Source organism: Carlito syrichta, unplaced genomic scaffold (assembly GCF_000164805.1).
Source record: "Carlito syrichta isolate Samal-C Ts95f unplaced genomic scaffold, Tarsius_syrichta-2.0.1 Scaffold316376, whole genome shotgun sequence".
Lineage (NCBI taxonomy): Eukaryota > Metazoa > Chordata > Mammalia > Primates > Tarsiidae > Carlito > Carlito syrichta.
This window is the reverse complement of record NW_007260472.1, coordinates 204,659-222,285: the sequence shown is the minus strand read 5'-3', so window position 1 is coordinate 222,285 and position 17,627 is coordinate 204,659. Positions and strand designations below refer to the sequence as shown.

The window sequence follows — 17,627 nt, the reverse complement described above, 5'->3', positions numbered from 1 at the left end:
TTTTTTTTTTTTTTTTTTTTTTTTAATGTGGGGGATTACCTGAGCCAAGGTCTGGAATATAAAGTCTCTTCATGTAAATGCTGTTGGCATAAGCCAGTGTTAGAGAAGTTAGGTAACTTCACTGAAGTTTTTGGACCAGGCATAGCTGGACCTGCCTCACAGGCTTGCTGAAGCCATTACCGTCTCAAAGTAGAGCATCCTTGCAGCCTCTGTTGGGTAAAAGGGAAGGAAAGAGCTTGGGGATGAGAAAAGCCGGAACAGAATGTCTTCCCTTTCTTGCTCAGAGGCTGCTGTGATTGGCAGCTTACACAAAGCCAGCCAGACCCCCTCAACTTGAATGGAGCCTTCCTGCCAGCCAGCAGCTAAGAAGCTGGAACTGATTCTATTCCTGGGTTATATTTGTTGGTGGAACCTACAAGGGTGTGTGGGATGGATTTGGGGGTCTCAGCGGAGTAAAGGGTTCACATGCTGCTCAATTATGCGATTGATGGAAAAATACTTTGGAACACTGGGGAGGAAAATTCCCGGGAAGATTTGAACTGGATGGGAGGCAGATTCCTTTTCTGTTGCCTGCAGAGTAGTTTCACTCTTTCTGACTCTTAACGAATTAGCTCGTGCCAATTTTTATTAATCATCTGCCACCAGTAGAAAAAGGTCACATGGTGATAGGATTCAGTCTCACTACTAACTTTTTTTCAGCATTCCTTTTTATAATGTGGAAAGCTGAGGTTCTCTATTTCCAACTCGGCCTTTGAAGGCCACAACTGTCTGAATCCCCTCGGTGTGGTGTCATGATTCAGCTACAGTAGTACCTTGCAAGCTGTCTTTGGGCAGAAGACAGTGTGTCTCAGACCCTGGTGTCTAGTGGGTGCCTGAGTTTTGGATAGTAGGGAACACAGGTAACCCATCTGTTCTGGGTAAAACCCCCCTGTCTGTTTTAGCAGAGTCTCTTGAGTCTTAAATTTTTGGGGTCACTGTTTCTTTAAGAAAATCTTACTACAGAAAATAGAATTGGGTGGTGACTGTTCTGGAATTCCACTCTGTCTTCAGTTTGAGGCTCCACCTTTTTGCCTTTTGAAGCAAAATGTTTCCATTGAGCAAAATGCAGCCAGTATGCTGCTGAGACAGCCACACAACCCTGGTTGCCTTAAGCAACAGGCCTCAGAAACTCCTCATCACTTCTGTTGGGAAAGGCCCTGCCATGTGTCCCAGATGTCGCTGATTTTGCCCCTTAGCATCTTCCTTTTTCCTGGATGACCTTTCCTGCAGTGGAGGGTGAGCAGCAGCTGTTCTTTATAGAGGCTCAATCCGAGAGAAGCTCTGCCCCTCCTTGTTCTCCCTATTGTGATTTTCATGTGATGCCTGCAGGTTGGCGTGCTCATCAGCACCCTGTCTGTCACTTGGGAATGCCTTCAGATTGAAGTCCAGGTCAAAAGCACGAGAGGGTGGCCATCCCATGCTGTCTCACCAGGGATGGTGTTCAAGGGCTATACCCTGGAGGGTTAAGAGCATGGACTCAGGCCCTGCCGGTGAGCAGCTGTGTGGCCTTTGGCAGGATAACATCTCTGTACTTCAGTTTTCTCATCTGCAAAATGGTAATACTCATAGATCTCATAGTCTTGTTGTAAGAATTAATGAATTAGCTTATGGAAAACACCCAGAGCAGTACATAATAAGTGCTCTTTAAGTGCAAGTGGTTACTACTATTCCATATTATTCTCCAATCTTTTTATATTTGCAGTATAATTCTAAGATTTTGAGGTCAGGAAACAAAAAGAATTCTAGTAATTGTTTGCAGTGTTATGAGCACAGCAGATATTTAACATTATATATAGGTCACTTCAGTTATTCAACTCAAACTTGTATATTAGATTTCCTACTGTGTGCTAGACTCCTCCATATATACATATATTTTTAAATCTTTCACTGAAAATCACACAATCGTCTATTTTCCCATTGTACAAGTGAAAGAATTGAATTTTTTTTTCTTTTTAGAGAAAAAGATCTAACCCAGTGTTACATAGCAAACAACAGATAAACTGCCTTTCAAAATTTGTCAATGTCAGACAATTAGTAGTGAAATACAGAGAACAGTGTTAGGTTGGGTCTGCTAAGAAGCAGATCCCAAGCCCTGATTAGATGTGTAAGAAATTTATGGGGTGGTGAGCATCTACATAGGACAAAAAGGGAAGAGGCAGCCAAGAGAAGGCTGGAGATGCCTTCAGACTATGCAGCGGGACTGGAAGGAAGCAATTTGGGTAGGAGCGACCTCCAGTTGCAGCTCAGTTCTGAGAAAGCTTGGACCAGGCCAGTGGGGAATCCTTGAGTCAAAGTTGCTTGGTGGAGAAGTTCTGCATCTTACGGGAGTTGGCCTGCATGCCACCACCATGCTCAGTCCCTGGTTGGAGTAGCCCCCAGGAAGCATGACCTAGATGTGGACATGGTAGAGCCAGTCACTTTTGTTCCCTGCAGCAGGATATCTGAATGGCACAGATAGTGTGACAGCTGCATCAGATCTGACTTATAAAAATGTGACTTGTCAAAAAGACCCCAGCATAGCTTTTCTATCTACCCAGTGGTAAGGCAGGACTCAAGACCATGTGTCCTGATGCTCTTGGTGGCCCATGATGGGCTTCTGAGCTCAGTGCATATCATTGACTGTAACTCTCCAAACGTTATTGTCTTTTGTGTGACTCACATCTCCCTGAGAGATAATGAGAGTGAAAGTTCTCCTAGGGTGATTGAATGTGAAAGTTTAAACTCTGAAAGGAGGAATGGGACTTGCTTTGTTGAAGAGATGCTCACAGGGACAGCTCTGTGGAGGTGTTTGACATTCAGAGTCAAGGCCGTGCAGTTTCTTGTGGAGGCCTGGCAAAGGCTAAGTTCTCTGTCCTTTCTTCTTTAAAGGCGTAGGTAGAACACTTTCAGCTCATCACATTAGGGTGAAACAAACAGTATTTATTCTGCTACCTCCATGCTGTTGTTAGTATTTGTTTTGTTATTCAACCCAATCTGGCTACATTGCCTTATGTTTGAAGAGTGTTCAGAAATCATTTAGGGGATAAATACTTTAAAAATCCAGTGTACCAGTGATCACTTAGAATCTAGTTCAACTACCTCCCCAAGAATTCTAATATACCTAACTATTGATTTCTCTTATTCCTGATGTGCAGGGGAAACTTACCCCTAGGATAAAATAAATTCTAGAGATAGAGTTGAGAATTCTACTGAGAAAAGTTAACCATCTTTAGACTTCTAAAGTCCTGTTTGTTCCCTAACCATGACCGATTAACACATCTTTTTTTCTTCTTGTTACCTATATACTTAGGAAGACATTTCTCTATACATTTACATTGGTTAGAAAAAACATTTCTTTGATTGATAACAAAATTCTCATTCCTATCCCCAAATCCAAAGTTGACCCATCTCTGATGACTTCTTTAAAGAATCAGTTACCTAGAAGACATCAGGAGGAAAAAGTCATAAAGAAACCCACTTCCTGACTTGAGCTTCACTGGCTCGCTGTCCAAGTTTGTGTCTGAGTGCTAGCTTGAACATGGTTAGACAGAGTTAGTGGTGGCTTTAGAGGAAAGAAGTGACTGCATTTGAATAGAGGCTGCCCCTTTAAGAGAGGAACAGTCCCCTTTCTCTTGCTGCCACCCCCACACATGTGCACTTGAGCACTTGCAGGTGTGCAGAGCCTGAGCAAAAACAAAGGTCTTTCCCTCACATGCTAAAAATGCGTAACTGTCTTGTTCTCAGACCCAAGTCAGACTGGCCAAATGAGGCCCACTTAAGCCTGTCCCTGTCCTACGTGAGGCAACCTTGTGGCCAGTTGCCAGCCACCTGGGCTTGCTATTGAGCCTTTCTTGGGCATTGATGACTGGACAAGACATTCTGCTTTACTGTTGGCGAGATTTGTCTTTTTGGGCCCAAGCTTACAGACATTTTGTGGGGAACTCTGCTGAACTCTCTCTAGGTCAGTGCACTAGGTAGAGGGTGCTGGTGAGGACCATGAATGACTAGGGAAAGAGGCGCCTTGGGGGAAAGAGGATCTAAGTCCATCTGTGGCCAAGATTTCCCCAAGCCATAAATGTCTGTGATACTTTCACTTGCAAAGCAGTTTGCATCTGCTGTCTCTTTCTGTGTGTACGTACTTTTCATTAGAGCAAAGATTTCAAAGTCATTTAACTTTAAAAAGTTAAAAGATTTTAACTTTAAAAAGTCTTAAATGGTAATTCTCATTTAAAATGTTAAAGAACACTTACATTTATGTACTTTACCTTTTTTTCTTAACCTCCAGTGTTTTCAAAGTTGCCAAAAAAAAAAAAGGCCAATTTAATTCTTGGAAGACTAATTAAATTTCATCTGGTGCTTTAAAAAAAATTTTTTTTTTTTTTTTTGAGTTGGAGTCTCACTCTGTCGCCCAAACTGGAGTGCAATGGCTGCTCCTGGCCACCGCAGCCTCGACCTACTGGGCTGTGGTGATCCTTCCACCTCAGCCTTCCAAGTAGCTGGAACTACAGGTGTGTGCTACCACGCCTGGCTGATTTTTGATTAATTGTAGAGATGAGGGCTCGCCAATTTGCCCAGGCAGGTCTCGAACCCGTGGGCTCAGGCAATCCACTCACCTCAGCCTCCCAAGGCGCGGGATTACAGGCTGAGCCACCGAGTCCGGCTAAAAAAATTTTTTAAGAAGTTCCATTTTTTTCTTGTCTTTAAAAAAATCCTGTTTTAAGAGTATATTTTCTGTTGTTTCATTCTTCTGTTTAATCTCATTATTATATAGTCTATTGCTCCCAAATGGTTCTGCACTGTGATCACCTCTTTAAGTGTGTGTGTGTATGTGTGTGTGTGTGTGTGTGTGTGTGTGTGTGTGTGTGTGTGTATGTATACGTGTGTTTTATAATAAGGTATATCTCCATAAAATGAGGCGAAGCGGGGATTTGCTATTTCCATTTTAGGGATGGAGAAACTGGAGCCTAGAAAGGTTAAATGAGTTGCATAAGATTGCACAGTGAATCAGGGACAAATTAATATTAAAGTCCTGTACCCTTGACTTCCCATTTGGAGCTTTCCCATGGGCATGTATGTATTTTAATTTTATAGGATGCTGTCATCTCTCAGTCCTCCACTGCCTGCCTGACATGTGACATGGTTTACCTATTTTTTTTTTAAATTCCTCCTTTTTTTGCTGTAACATAGGAGGGACATGAACTTAGCAGTCAAAGCTGATTCTAATTGATTGGTTAACTATTTCCTAACTCTTTTTCATTGTTAGATGCTGGTTATCTCAACAATAATTATGAAGTTACCATTCATCATTTTCTTCATTTAATGTGCATATTTTAAACACCTGATAGAATGTTCTTTGTTGTTATGAGTTCAGAATTTGTATCCCTAATCACTGCCTTGAGTTACTAGCCCTTGGTATAGGAACATATCTATAGAATATATTGAGATACAATGATTCAGTAAACCAAGATGTTGTTGGCTTGTTACAGAGTGTATCAGATATGGAGTATGAGATGAGATTGGGTGGGGACAAAGGAAGAACACAACTCAGAATAAATGGGAGAAGGCACCAGCAGACATAGAACTAAGCCAATATATCAGATTTTTCTTTAAAAAAAAAGAACGTCTTCTCAGTGCCGTGATTGCCAATCAATCCAGCAACACAGTCTCAAGTTATTCATCCCCAGGCAGAAGACTTTGTGCAGTTTTAGGTTGAGTTTGGTCCAGGGGGCAAGAAACTGGCACAATATCTTCTGTTAAATTTGTCATGAAACTTCATCTTGTAAGGACTTACAAATGAAAATAGATTTGAAAGTTTTTGTGGATGGTGATTTAAAAGGGTGTTGATGAATTAAAAGGGAGTGATGCTTAGACTCTGGAGTCACCCACCCCATCCTCAGAGGTGGGTCCTCCTGGAGCAGCATGAAGGGCAGATAGATATGTTTGTGAGCAAATGGGTCATTTCTGGATTCGAGTGTTCTGTTTTTGCCATCATCGTTTGGCTGTGGGTAGAGACACCTGGCTAGAAGGGAGGGGCCAGTCAGGCCTGTTCCTCTGTTTTAGGGCCACCTGCCAGATGTGTGCTATCAAGGCAGATTCAACCCTGTTGCAAGGGTGACCAACCATGAGAGTTTCATAGGTTAAAATAAATGTGGTGTCCTGCCCACATTGAGGTATTTGATTTGACTTTTAGAGTAGAGCTAAAGAAGATTAGCTTCTCAGAGTAGCAAATTAACCCCAAAGGACAGGAGATGTGGTCATTTTTATTTTGGGGAGCATGTTGATGAAACATAACCTGGGGGTCACCCATGTTGTTTGGCCCCAAATATAGCTTGATAGAGAGAAGCCATTTGCGTGGCTTTTCAAATCCTTGTGCCTTTCTTCAGAGTAGGATTGTTTCAGCAACTTAATTTAGTAAACGTTGACTGACTACCTGCTGAAGACAGGATCTCATCCCCAGCACTGGGATATAAGGCTTAGTAAGTTACAGCCTGTGTTCTCAGGAAGCTAACACTGGAGTCATTCAGTGGCAAATAATTTTTTGTGTTGATGTATGTGGGTGTGGCACTGCTCTAGGCTTTGGGTTGTGGTAGTAAAAAAAACAAAGTTCCTGTCCTTAGAGCATATGTTCTATGATGAGAGAGAGGGACGGAGAGCAAGCCATTGGGGTTGGCCTTGGTGTAAACCAACTACAATAGAAATGTAAGGAGACTGCCCTGGAAAGTAACTGCCCAGCGCTGACCTCCATCTGTATGGAAGCAGCTCCTCTCTGTTAGCCTCTCATCGGGGCACAGATGACAGAGTGAGAAATTGTGGTCGAAATGGAAATGAGGAAGAAGTAGGAGGAAAAACTGAAGTCCAACTCCAAACCTGTTTGCTAGCTGTGAGGAGGGCATTGCTAATGGACATGCAACTCCTAAACCTGGAACTTGAAAACAGAGATACTGACAGATTGGTAATGGCAAAGATTATCAAAACATGTTATGAAAATTTTGTCCTAGCCTACTTCTATGTATTTATTTATGTCGTTTAGTTCTTAGTCTCAGGGATAGGGGCCAGACAAGCAGAGAATTTTTAATAACCTGCCCTCATTGAGATGGATGATGGGCCTTGTAGCTCCTGGACAAATAGAAGGGGCTTGAAATAGAACCAAAATGGGCAGAAATTTGAAGTCTTACTTTTTAAAAATGAGATTATTGCCTTAGATTTGAGGTCCCTCAAGGGTCCCCTTTGGAGGGAAACATCCTTGGTGTGATTTGCCCTGCTGGCCTGGGATCCCTCCTAGTCCCCACCTGATCTTTCTTCTTTAGAGGTGGTGGTACCATGTTCTTCAAATCAAGACTGTCAGTGTAGTAAGAATTTCCCTCTTATCCAGAACTGAGATGAACAAAGCAGTCAGAGGAAGTTCCCCAGTTGCCGCCAGGGAGGGTTGAGAGGGAACAGATGGCAGGGGGGTGTGGAGGTCCCACACCCTGGGAGACGGGGGTTTGGAGTGTGTGTGTGTGGTGCCCTCCCTCCCTCCCACATGGCTCTGGAAGGAGACCTCCTTCTAACAGGGACCCCTCTGTTGTTGTGGCTCAGAGCTTTGACTTGAGAAGCATAGTTTCCCAGTGATGCCACGGGATTCCTGATGTGTGACACTCCCAGGCAGCATAGTGAAGGGCACTGTTGACTGCCCTGAGGCCCCCAGACAGGGACACCATTGTGAGTCACATTGAACATGTGAGCTCCCCTTCCCACGACTAGGGCTATTCTTAGTACCGTTTTCTGCTCCAGGGGACAAAGGTCACTGAGACCACAGTCCATTTGGGTAGGTGGACAGGGCTGGGCACAGGGGTGAGGGGAAGGTGCAGGGAGAATAGAGGAAGAAGCTTTACTACAATTTTAGATGTTAGAGCAGAGCAAGGGATGGAGCTCTGGGGCCCTCTGGATTTGGGCAGTACAGCAACTTCTTCTGTAAGAGTTGTAATTGGGAGTGCTAGACTCATTCATTGTCTGGATGCATCTGGGACATAAGAACTTCCGATGAACCTGGACTTGGGTGTGGCTGGCAGATCTGCCTTCCAGGCCTGCATTCCAACCCCAGAGCTGCCTTCAAGCCATGGGCTTCCAAGTGACTGATTTCCCCTCCCAGACCAGAAGTGAAGACCTGCCTATGTTAGATCAGCCACTAGTCTAGCTGCAGACTGAGCCCACTCTGAAGCCAGTATTCTTGCCCTGGCCCAGCATTTCTGGCTGGGAGAACAATTCCATGTCTATCTTATTTCTAGTATTCCCAACAACAAAAGGGCAATTTAGGAGCAGCAAGAAGGTACACGAGAAGACTCTTTCAGGAGGGATCACGGTTTTTTCTTCTGTGGTACAACAGTTTGGGCTTTCTGAAGGGTGAGCTCTGTGTGTTCTAGTTCGCATGCAGGATTTCTCTGCTGGAATCAGGGGAAGGAGACTGGAGGTGATGTCACCACTTTGTTCACTTTCCTATAGTGAAGCCAACCAGGGACACTGCTTCCTATTCAAGTTCCTATGCTTTCTTTAGGTATCTGCTTTTTTCTGTTTACCCCCCTCTTCCCTTTGGTGTAAATAGAAAAGAGTTTGAGAGCTGTGCACCTGGCATCTGAGCTCCCAGTATCTGAGCTTAACATTTTTATGTTCCTTTTGAACAAAGAAAAACTATAACAAGGAAAAAATATCCTCTGGCAAGAACTCACCCTGTCCCCTGGCCATATATACCTGTATCGGTGGTCACATATGCACAGAGAGAGGGCTGGAGCATTCTGGAGCCTGCCACTGTTAGACATTTCAGTTTCCGAAATGGTACTGGCAGAAAAAAACAAAGTAGTAATACTGTCCAAGGATTCCTCCTGTAAGAGTTGGTGCCAACAACATGAATTGACATTCCTGTCTCAGCTTTATGGCTGCCGAGGGCAGGAGACGGGGGTGTACTCATGGGCCTTGCTCTCCAGGACTTGTGGGTGTGTTTGCTGTTCCCTGCCAGTGACTGGGACTTCCCTGGGTAGAAGGATCCCAAACTTTCCATCCCTTTCCTTAGCTTGGCATAATTACCCTCTTCTCCCTCAAAGAGATTTTAAGATAGGTCCTCAGATAAATAGTGGGAGGGGGAAGTAATGCTGTAATGCAACTTAACAACTACCACAAGGGGAATTGTCTGAGATGAGCTGAAACATCACCTGCAGAGGTGGACCCTGAGGCTAGAAAGCAGCGTGACCACTAGTGGTCAGACCATCGGGAGAATCACTGATCACCTGGTGTCCTGTGACTACCCTGAGAGGTGGGGAAGATAAGGGTTTTTGAAGCCAGGGTCTTTTCTCTCTTGGAGCACCATACCAGGCAGGCAGTTTGGATGTCCGGCCTTTGTCTTGGTCGTGTCCAGCGGCAATGTAGCATTGAAATGAGGCATTTGGGGGCCAGACTGCCTGGGTTCCAGTTACAGCTACTCCACTGCTGATCTGAATGGCTTTGCACAAGTTAGACAGTCATGTAGTGAGTTTTCTCTGCTGTTAAGTGGTAGAAGCAAATAGCATAACAATAGCATCTACCCCATAGAGTTATTGTGAGGAATGAGTGAGACAGAGGAAAAGCATCACTCGCAGTGTCTTGGTGCATGATAGGTACACAGTCATAGCTCTTGTTAGTTTTCTTCTCTGTCAGGGGTCTTAAAGCAAGCCCCTTGCCCTCCCCCACCACGTCCAAAGCCTGTAGTCTTGGCACAGGAGAGGTTTGCCTTTACATATGTCTCTTCAGGGGTTCTGCTGATTGTCTGTAGTCACTGTGAAGTTTTTCAAGAAACCTAGTTTGTCTCTTGGGCCCTTGCTGCTGCATTTCTTGTGAAAGATTTGCTTTCTTACCTCCTTGTGCCCATTAGAATGGCTTTTCAGTGATTCCTCATGTAATGTCATGTTAGTTTTGTGAGCCCAGACAGGCAGTAGCTGTTGACTTTACTCCTAAAAAAGCTGCAAATGTATCAGTTGTATCGTAGTTTTTGTTGTTGTTATTTTTTTTAAAGAACAGGAAGTTATGACTTTACCAGTGTAGTCCTCTGGGCTGTTTCTTCTAATGTTAATTTATTTTGTAGGCATTTGCTGAATCATTTTATTCTGAAATGCATGTAAGTTATGTCTTGCAAGTTGGTTTTAAAAAGTTAAAGGTACTTTCTCAGAGAGGAGGTAGACATATTTCATTTTTCTTATTTAGCTTGGGGAGTGCTGAGGAGGAGCCCTGGAAACGACCATTAGGAAACTGTTACTGGAGGATGCTTCCTTTGGCTGTGGGATGATAACGCTTTTTAGTAACTGTTTCCTCATATGGCTCAGTTGAGGCTGCTTTGGTGCTTGAAGTCTGAAGATCTGGGCACTAAGCCCAGCATCACCATTTGTTAACTATGTCGTGGAGTAAAGTCACAGAACTTTCCTGATCACCTTGTTTGCGCACCAATAGAATGGAAACAGTAAGACCACTTGTACCTCCTTACAGCAGATGGATGGTGCATAGATTTTAGGAGCAAGTAAAATGATGCCTGTGAACATGCCTTGGTAGAAGTACAAGACATAACAAGAGATTGCCCTTTTAGAGCATACAGGCTATTTCTTTTTTAGACTGAGAGGGAACCTAAAGCTTGCTTGCTGTTGACTCTCATTTTCCTTTGGGTCAGGCAAATTTGAAAGTGGGGTTAAGGATTATTGTCTTAGAAAATCTTAGAGTCTTAAATTTTCCTGTATGAGCTAGGGCATCCCGGACTTCATCCATCTACACACACATGTGTACAAGGCACAATATAGATGTGCAACAAGCAGCTTGGCTGCTGAACCTACATTTGTTTCTCCAGCTACACCCAAAGATTGGATAGGAATCACCGGCAGCATCGTCATTTCAGAATAGAAAGCCATCCAAAAAAAAAATCTGTGTGGTAGGATAAATGGGCTGCTAGAATATACCAGGCCTTTTAGATCTAAGATCTTGGCAGTGTTAATGACTAAGACATGAGGTGTGTGTGTGTGTGTGTGTGTGTGTGTGTGTGTGTGTGTTTGTGTGTGTGTTGTGTGTGTGTGTGTGTGTGTGTGTGTGTGTGTTAGAATATACTGAACCCATTAAGAATTTCTAAAACAGTTCTGGTCTGACCTCGGAGGATTTCCTGGGTGGCAAGTTAATTCCTCAGATAGTGATGATGCTTTTTTTTTCTTAGTTTGAGTGCTTATTTTTTAATTGGCCCGGGAAGCAGGGTGGCGGTGGAGAGGAATATTATAAGCAGTCCATCTCTGCTCTAGTAGACATGAGAAAATACTTAAGTTATGCTATAGAAGGGTAGTGATCTTTCTTACTCACAAATCAGAGGCCCATGGCTCCCTACTTTAAAGGAGGGCTTATGAGCTTTGACTCTGCTTGGAACTGGCAAAGACATTCATTCTTCAGTTAATACTTTTCTTACTTCGTATAGCAAAAATAATGACTTAGATTTTGAAGGCACAAAAGATTATGTTGCCTTAGAATATCCAGAGGATAGACCAGGTATTCTCTTTCTAGAGTTTGCTTAGTAATAAAATATGGACAGCCCTTAAATCGATTAAAGTAAGGCAATTGATATAGTATTTTCTTATATGCTTTTCTTCTCTTGGTAGGGAGGGAGTTTTTGTCTTTTTTGTCAATTCGAGCTTATGACACTTCCTCCGACATTTGCACTATGTGTTTTCTTCATTTTCCCTTGACTGGATGGACTGAGAGGAGGAACGAGGGAATGCTGTGTATGGGGATTAGTTGCCGAAAGTGCTGGGTATCTGGTGTAATGATTCACAATGGCTTGTGTTTCTAGGCAGTGGACCAATCCAGCTGTGGCAGTTTCTTCTGGAATTACTCACTGATAAGTCCTGTCAGTCTTTTATCAGCTGGACAGGAGATGGCTGGGAATTCAAGCTTTCTGACCCAGATGAGGTAAGAAAGGAGTGGCTTGAGAGCACTGTGTTGAGGAAAGACGAGAGAAAACCCTGGGAAGGAGTTGTGTGGGCCTGGATGACATTTTCTGGGATTGAAATCCCAGTTCTGCCACTTGCTAATTGTGTGACCTAGAGCAAGTTATGCAGCCTGTTTGAGCTTTAGTTTCATTTTGGAAGATAGAGAAAATTCTACATTACCCATTTGTTTTCTATAATTGTCTGATAAGAGGCACTAAAGTGCCTGGCACCTGGTCAGCTCTTCATCCATAGAGTTGCCTGCTATGACTTAGCGTTCTTCCTGCCTGTGAGTATGAAAGGTGCCTTGGAAGATTGGTACAATTGTTCATTAATTAGCATGTGTATTCTTTCATGATACATATGCTTATTGAGTGGTTGTTCTGTGCCATGTTCAATTCTGGGGATAAAAGACAACGAACAAGAGAAACAACATCTCTGTTCTGGCAGACATGAGAAAATATTTATGCTCTGCTACAGAAAAAACACTTCCTGTTGATGAAAGGCAGGTATGATTGCAACTCAGCCTCTCCCTCCACACCCTCCCATTAGGTTTCATGCTTTCAAAGCAAGAAAATACTACAAGTAATATAGGGAAAGAAGAGTCTGTGGTGTGGCTTTTTTTGTTTGTTTTTCAAAATCAAATATTTAACCCCATTTTATAGAAGTTCAGGGTCACTGTGCTTTTATCGACTTAAAGAATCAACTTGACTCATTTCTGCCCAACCCTTGAAAAATAAAATTCAGAAGAGATAGGTCAGAAAAATGTCTTCTGTGCCTATGTGAATCTCTAATTGTCTTACATGAGCATAGTGAATAGGTATAATATAGACATATAAGCATGCATATTTGGGTTATCTTATAGATTTTTACCTACTTATTTTTTAAAAAATTTCAGGTGGCCAGGAGATGGGGAAAGAGGAAAAACAAACCTAAGATGAATTACGAGAAACTGAGCCGTGGCCTACGCTATTATTATGACAAAAACATCATCCACAAGACGGCGGGTAAACGCTATGTGTACCGCTTTGTGTGTGACCTGCAGAGCCTACTGGGATACACCCCTGAGGAGCTCCATGCCATGCTGGATGTCAAGCCGGATGCTGATGAGTGATGGACACGGAAGGGGCTGGGGGACCCTGCTGAGACCTTTCAAGGACAACCGTGTTGGTTGGACTCTTAATTTTTAACTGTTACTCTATTTTTTATTTTCCAGAACTCATTTTTTACATTCAGGGGTGGGAGCTAAATGAGCTGCAGCTGTAATCAATTGTGCGCTGTTGGAAAGAAAAGCCAGGACTTGTGGGGTGGGTGGGACAAGAAATTCTTCAGCAAATTTTCAGGAGAGAGAGAAGGGGTCTTCATAGAAGCCTAAGAGATCTGGCTCAAGAGAGGAAGAGACTAATGTGTCCAATCATTTAAAAAAAAAAATCATCCATGAAAAACTGTCTTGAGTTTTGAACCCATTAGCAAGAGACATTGTCACATCAAAAGTCATGAGACTGATGAAAGGCAATTAATTTGCTTTTGTTTTTAGATCTGGGAGGGCAAAACAAAAGGGGGGGGTGGGATGAAACATTTTGGGGGGGATGCACTAAAAACTGAGGACGAAAGAACGATTTACCTTTTATTCTACTTTTGAAACAAAGATGAACTTCAATGGGGAGGGGCCAAAATGGTTTTTGTGTTAAAATTTATTTTATTAAATTTTGTGCCAGTATTTTTTTTTTCTTAAAAATCGTCTTAAGCTCTAAGGTGGTCTCAGTATTGCAATATCATGCAACTTTGTTTTTTATTTGCCGGCTGAGGATTCTGTCACATTGAAAGAAAACTGTTTATATAGACCCCATTGGAAAAGCAAAGCGCTATCACTGAGATCAGGGATCCCAAATTCGTGTGACTTATATATGAAGGAAAAAATAATGCTGATTTGAGTACAAGGGAACTTTGTGTGTGAACTTCATCTACAATTTTTAAAAAGGTATTATCACACCCCTTTACTTATTTGTTATTAATGGATTCTCGGGGTTTGGACTTAATGTTGAGTTAAGAAGCATTAAGTCTTTGAACTGAATGTATTTTGCATCCCTGGTTTTGGACCACAGTAAATGTGGGAGCACTGTTGAAGTCAAGAAAAGGAAATCAAAGGAGAAAGATTGATTGGTTCTTTCTTAGTCCTGTACCTATAGCATGGATGACTTGGAATAAAAGCTGTATGCATGGGCATTACCTCTCGGGTCTTAAGAAATAAGTCCTGAAAGCATGTTGTTCCAAATTAACATTCTATAATTTCTCTTTCATGTCTTGTTTTCCCAGCACCCCAACTCATTTTTTGCTTCCCCTTCACTCTGTTATTCAGTAGGGAGAAACTGTACAGCTTTCTGATCAGTGAATAAAAGAGTAACTTCAGATACGACGTGAGTTGTAGAGTTTAGACTTGCTGGGGTTTAGAAGTGATGGAAATTAAGAGAGCGTTTTAATAAATGTGAGTTGACTGTCTTTGACCGGAGAAGTACAAGACTTTCCTTTGAAGACTTTAAACTAGTTGGGCAGGATGTCAGGTGAGACCGTGTAAAGTGAATGGCACAGACAATGTTAGGGCCTCGTGCTTGAATCTGATGTCTTGGCACAGGATAAGTGAAGGTTCATTGCTGAAGAGAGGAATGGCTTGAAGGCAAAGGAAACAAGGGAAGGAGCCTGAGTGAAGAAAATAAGGTGGTCCATGAGATTTTAATATATTTTTAGTTCCCTCAACACAGTCAACTGAAGAAAGTCATCTTTCTGCTGGTTGTGAAGGGAGATCTGAAAATGGAGTTAAAGGGGGGAAAACCAACATCAAATTTGTGAGGAAAAGTGCCTAATACAATTAGAAGCTCTCCCACTCTGCAGATGCCCAGTTAAGAGGATGAGGGGGGGATGGCTTAGTGGACTTCCGTGAGAGGGGAGGAAACATTTAAGACAAACTTCTCAGGGCTGTCTCTTTTTGGGATTTAGCTGAGAAATTGGAAGTGCTAACTACCTTCTAGCATATCTTCAAGAAAGTTGATTGTTTACTCCCAGATCTTCTTGTAGACCCTGAATTATCAGGAACATAGCTCTGTGATTCATGTGTTCTCATACTAATAAATTGGAGCATCCATATGGAAAACAAAGGCGGGGTTATCCCATTTGTGTATTTTGATCTTTTGGATGCAGGTGCCTTAATGAAGCTCTCAAAATATTTTAGGAGCTGCTCAGGGAGTGTTAGGTGGAACTGTTTGGACTACGTTGTTTTCTCTTTGATTGTGTGATCTTTGTTGGGCACTGGCAAAGGGTGTGTGTGAGAGAGAGTGTTTGTGTGTGTGTGTGTGTGTGTGTGTGTGTGTGTGTGTGTGTGTGTGTGTGTATGTGTGTGTGTATTTGCAGACATGCAAAACTGCAGCTGAAATAATACCTGAGTTTTCTAGTTAAGTCTTTCCACATTTCAGTAATGGGTGAGAGTAGAACCAGGGCCGGATATCGGTCATTGCTTGCTGTTTGCAACCAGGCATAAAATCACTTTCTCAAATCATCAACCTTTCCTATTAAATTTATGCTAAAACTCCCCTTCTGTGAGTCTAACTCCTGCAATTCCTACAGCAAATAAAGTATAAGAAAGTGCCTCCTAGTGCTCCTCAGCCCGCTTGTTTGCTAAGATTCCCTTTCTCTCTAGATCCACCATTTTCAGGATTTGTAGATAGTGTGTTAGTTAAGACAACTTTGTCAATCTGGCCAGATGTTTTTTTCTCCTTTTGTCCAAAGGCCAGAGACCATCCCAGGAAGAGTGGTGGGTGGTTTATACACTGGAAATGTAGCAAAATTGTTGCATTTATGCTTTTGAAAAACACATGTTAACTTCAGAGGAAGGATGGGCAAATCTGGTCTATCTGGGTGAAACCCTTGTTTTCCTGGAGACGCTTTAACCGGTATCGGTTTTGGCTTTAGGGTTTAGAGTCACTTTTGCTCCCTTCTCCATTCAGGGGAGGGGCTTCCCTACTTCGAGCCCTGATTTTGTGGCCGTGGGGATTGGAGGTAGCATTCAAAGATCAGATGTGCTTTTCCTTACTTTGGAGATGAACACTCTGGGTTTTAGAGCATTAACCTGCCTAACCTTCATGGTGAAAAATACACCTTCTGTCTTCTAGTCATGCTGTGCATGCCGCTTTCTCTGTTGGGGTCTATATAAATTTGTTGAACTCTTACTTACATTCCAAAGAAGTTTCAAGGAACCACAAATATATGTATACATATACATATATAAAATATATATATTAAAATGAAATTATCTCTATCAGGAATACTGCCTCAGTTATTGAACTTTTTTTTAAGAATACTTTTTTTTAAGCTGAGAAGTATAGGGGTGAAAAAGATGTTATATTGTGTTTGACTATTTTCCAACTTGTATTTTCATATAATTTATATTTTTTAAAGCTGAAAATTTAAAAGCAAGATGAAAAAAGGAAAAGCAGGTGCTTTTTAAAAATCAGAACTGAGGTAGCTTAGAGATGTAGCGATGTAAGTGTCTATGTGTTTTTTTAAAAAAATGCAAAAAAATTCTTACAGGGGAGTTTTTTGTTTGTTTATTTTAGTAGCTGATGCTGGCACATCATTTTGCTGGAGAGTTTTTTATATACTGTAGCCTGATTTCATATTGTATTTTAAACTGTGTGAAATTAAAAACAAAGAAATTCATTCATAATGATGTGGCTTTGGCTTGATTCTTTCTTGTCTGGATTGTGTATCAAAGCAGGACAAATTAACTAAGCAGAGACAAGCACAAGAAGGGGTGCGATTCAATCTTTCTGTTCTCACTAGCTCTGGACCACTTTAGATAAAGATTTCTCAATGTAGTGAGAACCGTAATAGAAATATAGGAAAGTAATCTAACATCTCAATTACTGAATATACTGTGTCATCCTTTGTGGAATGTCCTTAGCCTTGTCATACCTTATTTGTTTATGTCTGAAGGGCTAGGAGCTATGTGAGGAAAATTTTTAGTGATTTGACAGATAAACATTTTATTTCAGCTAGGTACAGAAACTTGGACATCTTTAGTGGATGATTTGGGAAAGGAACTGTGTATTTCTATCGCTGACACTAATTTTTCCTCTGTGGCAGTTTGGGCTTATCTCATCCATCTCCTTGACCCCAACTTATTCATTGGGGCTGAAAATTGGGAATGATAATATCTGTCAGAACCCCCGCAATTCATGTCATAAATAAAATCCCTTTTATAAGTGCTTTGGAGGGAAGTGCTTAGGAACACATCCTGCATGGTGCTTTTCCCTTATTGTTGAAACTGAAGAAGGTGGATGTTTTTAATTAACACCAACATTTGCAACATGAATCCCACCTCACAGCTGGAAAGAAAATTTTTGCTGAATTGTTCACAAAGAGAGCTCTGTTTTTGGAAAATCTGTTTCTTTGGGCCTGGAGTTTGAGGTTTGCTGAGTACACGTTAAGCCCGGACTGTGTGGTCTAGTGGTCAGGGAGCCGGACTGACCACGAGGAAGGTTCTAGGCCCTCAATCCTAGTCAAGCCACCACCACTCACTGGGAGACTTAGGAAAAATGGCTTGAGGTGCTTATAAATTTTAGTTTTCAGCTGCAAACCTGGGTGAAGCCGCAACTCCTG

General features: G+C 42.1%; 1 protein-coding gene across 4 annotated transcripts in view; it reads left to right on the top strand.

Moving 5' to 3' along the window:
• ETS1 (ETS proto-oncogene 1, transcription factor) overlaps nt 1-16,692 on the top strand; it is a 128,828-nt gene extending 112,136 nt beyond the window's left edge. For 2 of the 4 annotated variants that reach the window (XM_008074216.1, XM_008074218.2), the window contains 2 exons: nt 11,840-11,958; nt 12,874-16,692. In XM_008074216.1, the coding sequence (XP_008072407.1) occupies nt 11,840-11,958; nt 12,874-13,089 (335 nt within the window). In that variant the 3' untranslated portion in view covers nt 13,090-16,692. The remainder of the gene's footprint in view (nt 1-11,839; nt 11,959-12,873) is intronic. The other 2 variants (XM_021707077.1, XM_008074217.2) reach the window with 1 other exon arrangement.
• The last annotated feature ends 935 nt before the right edge of the window (nt 16,693-17,627 follow it).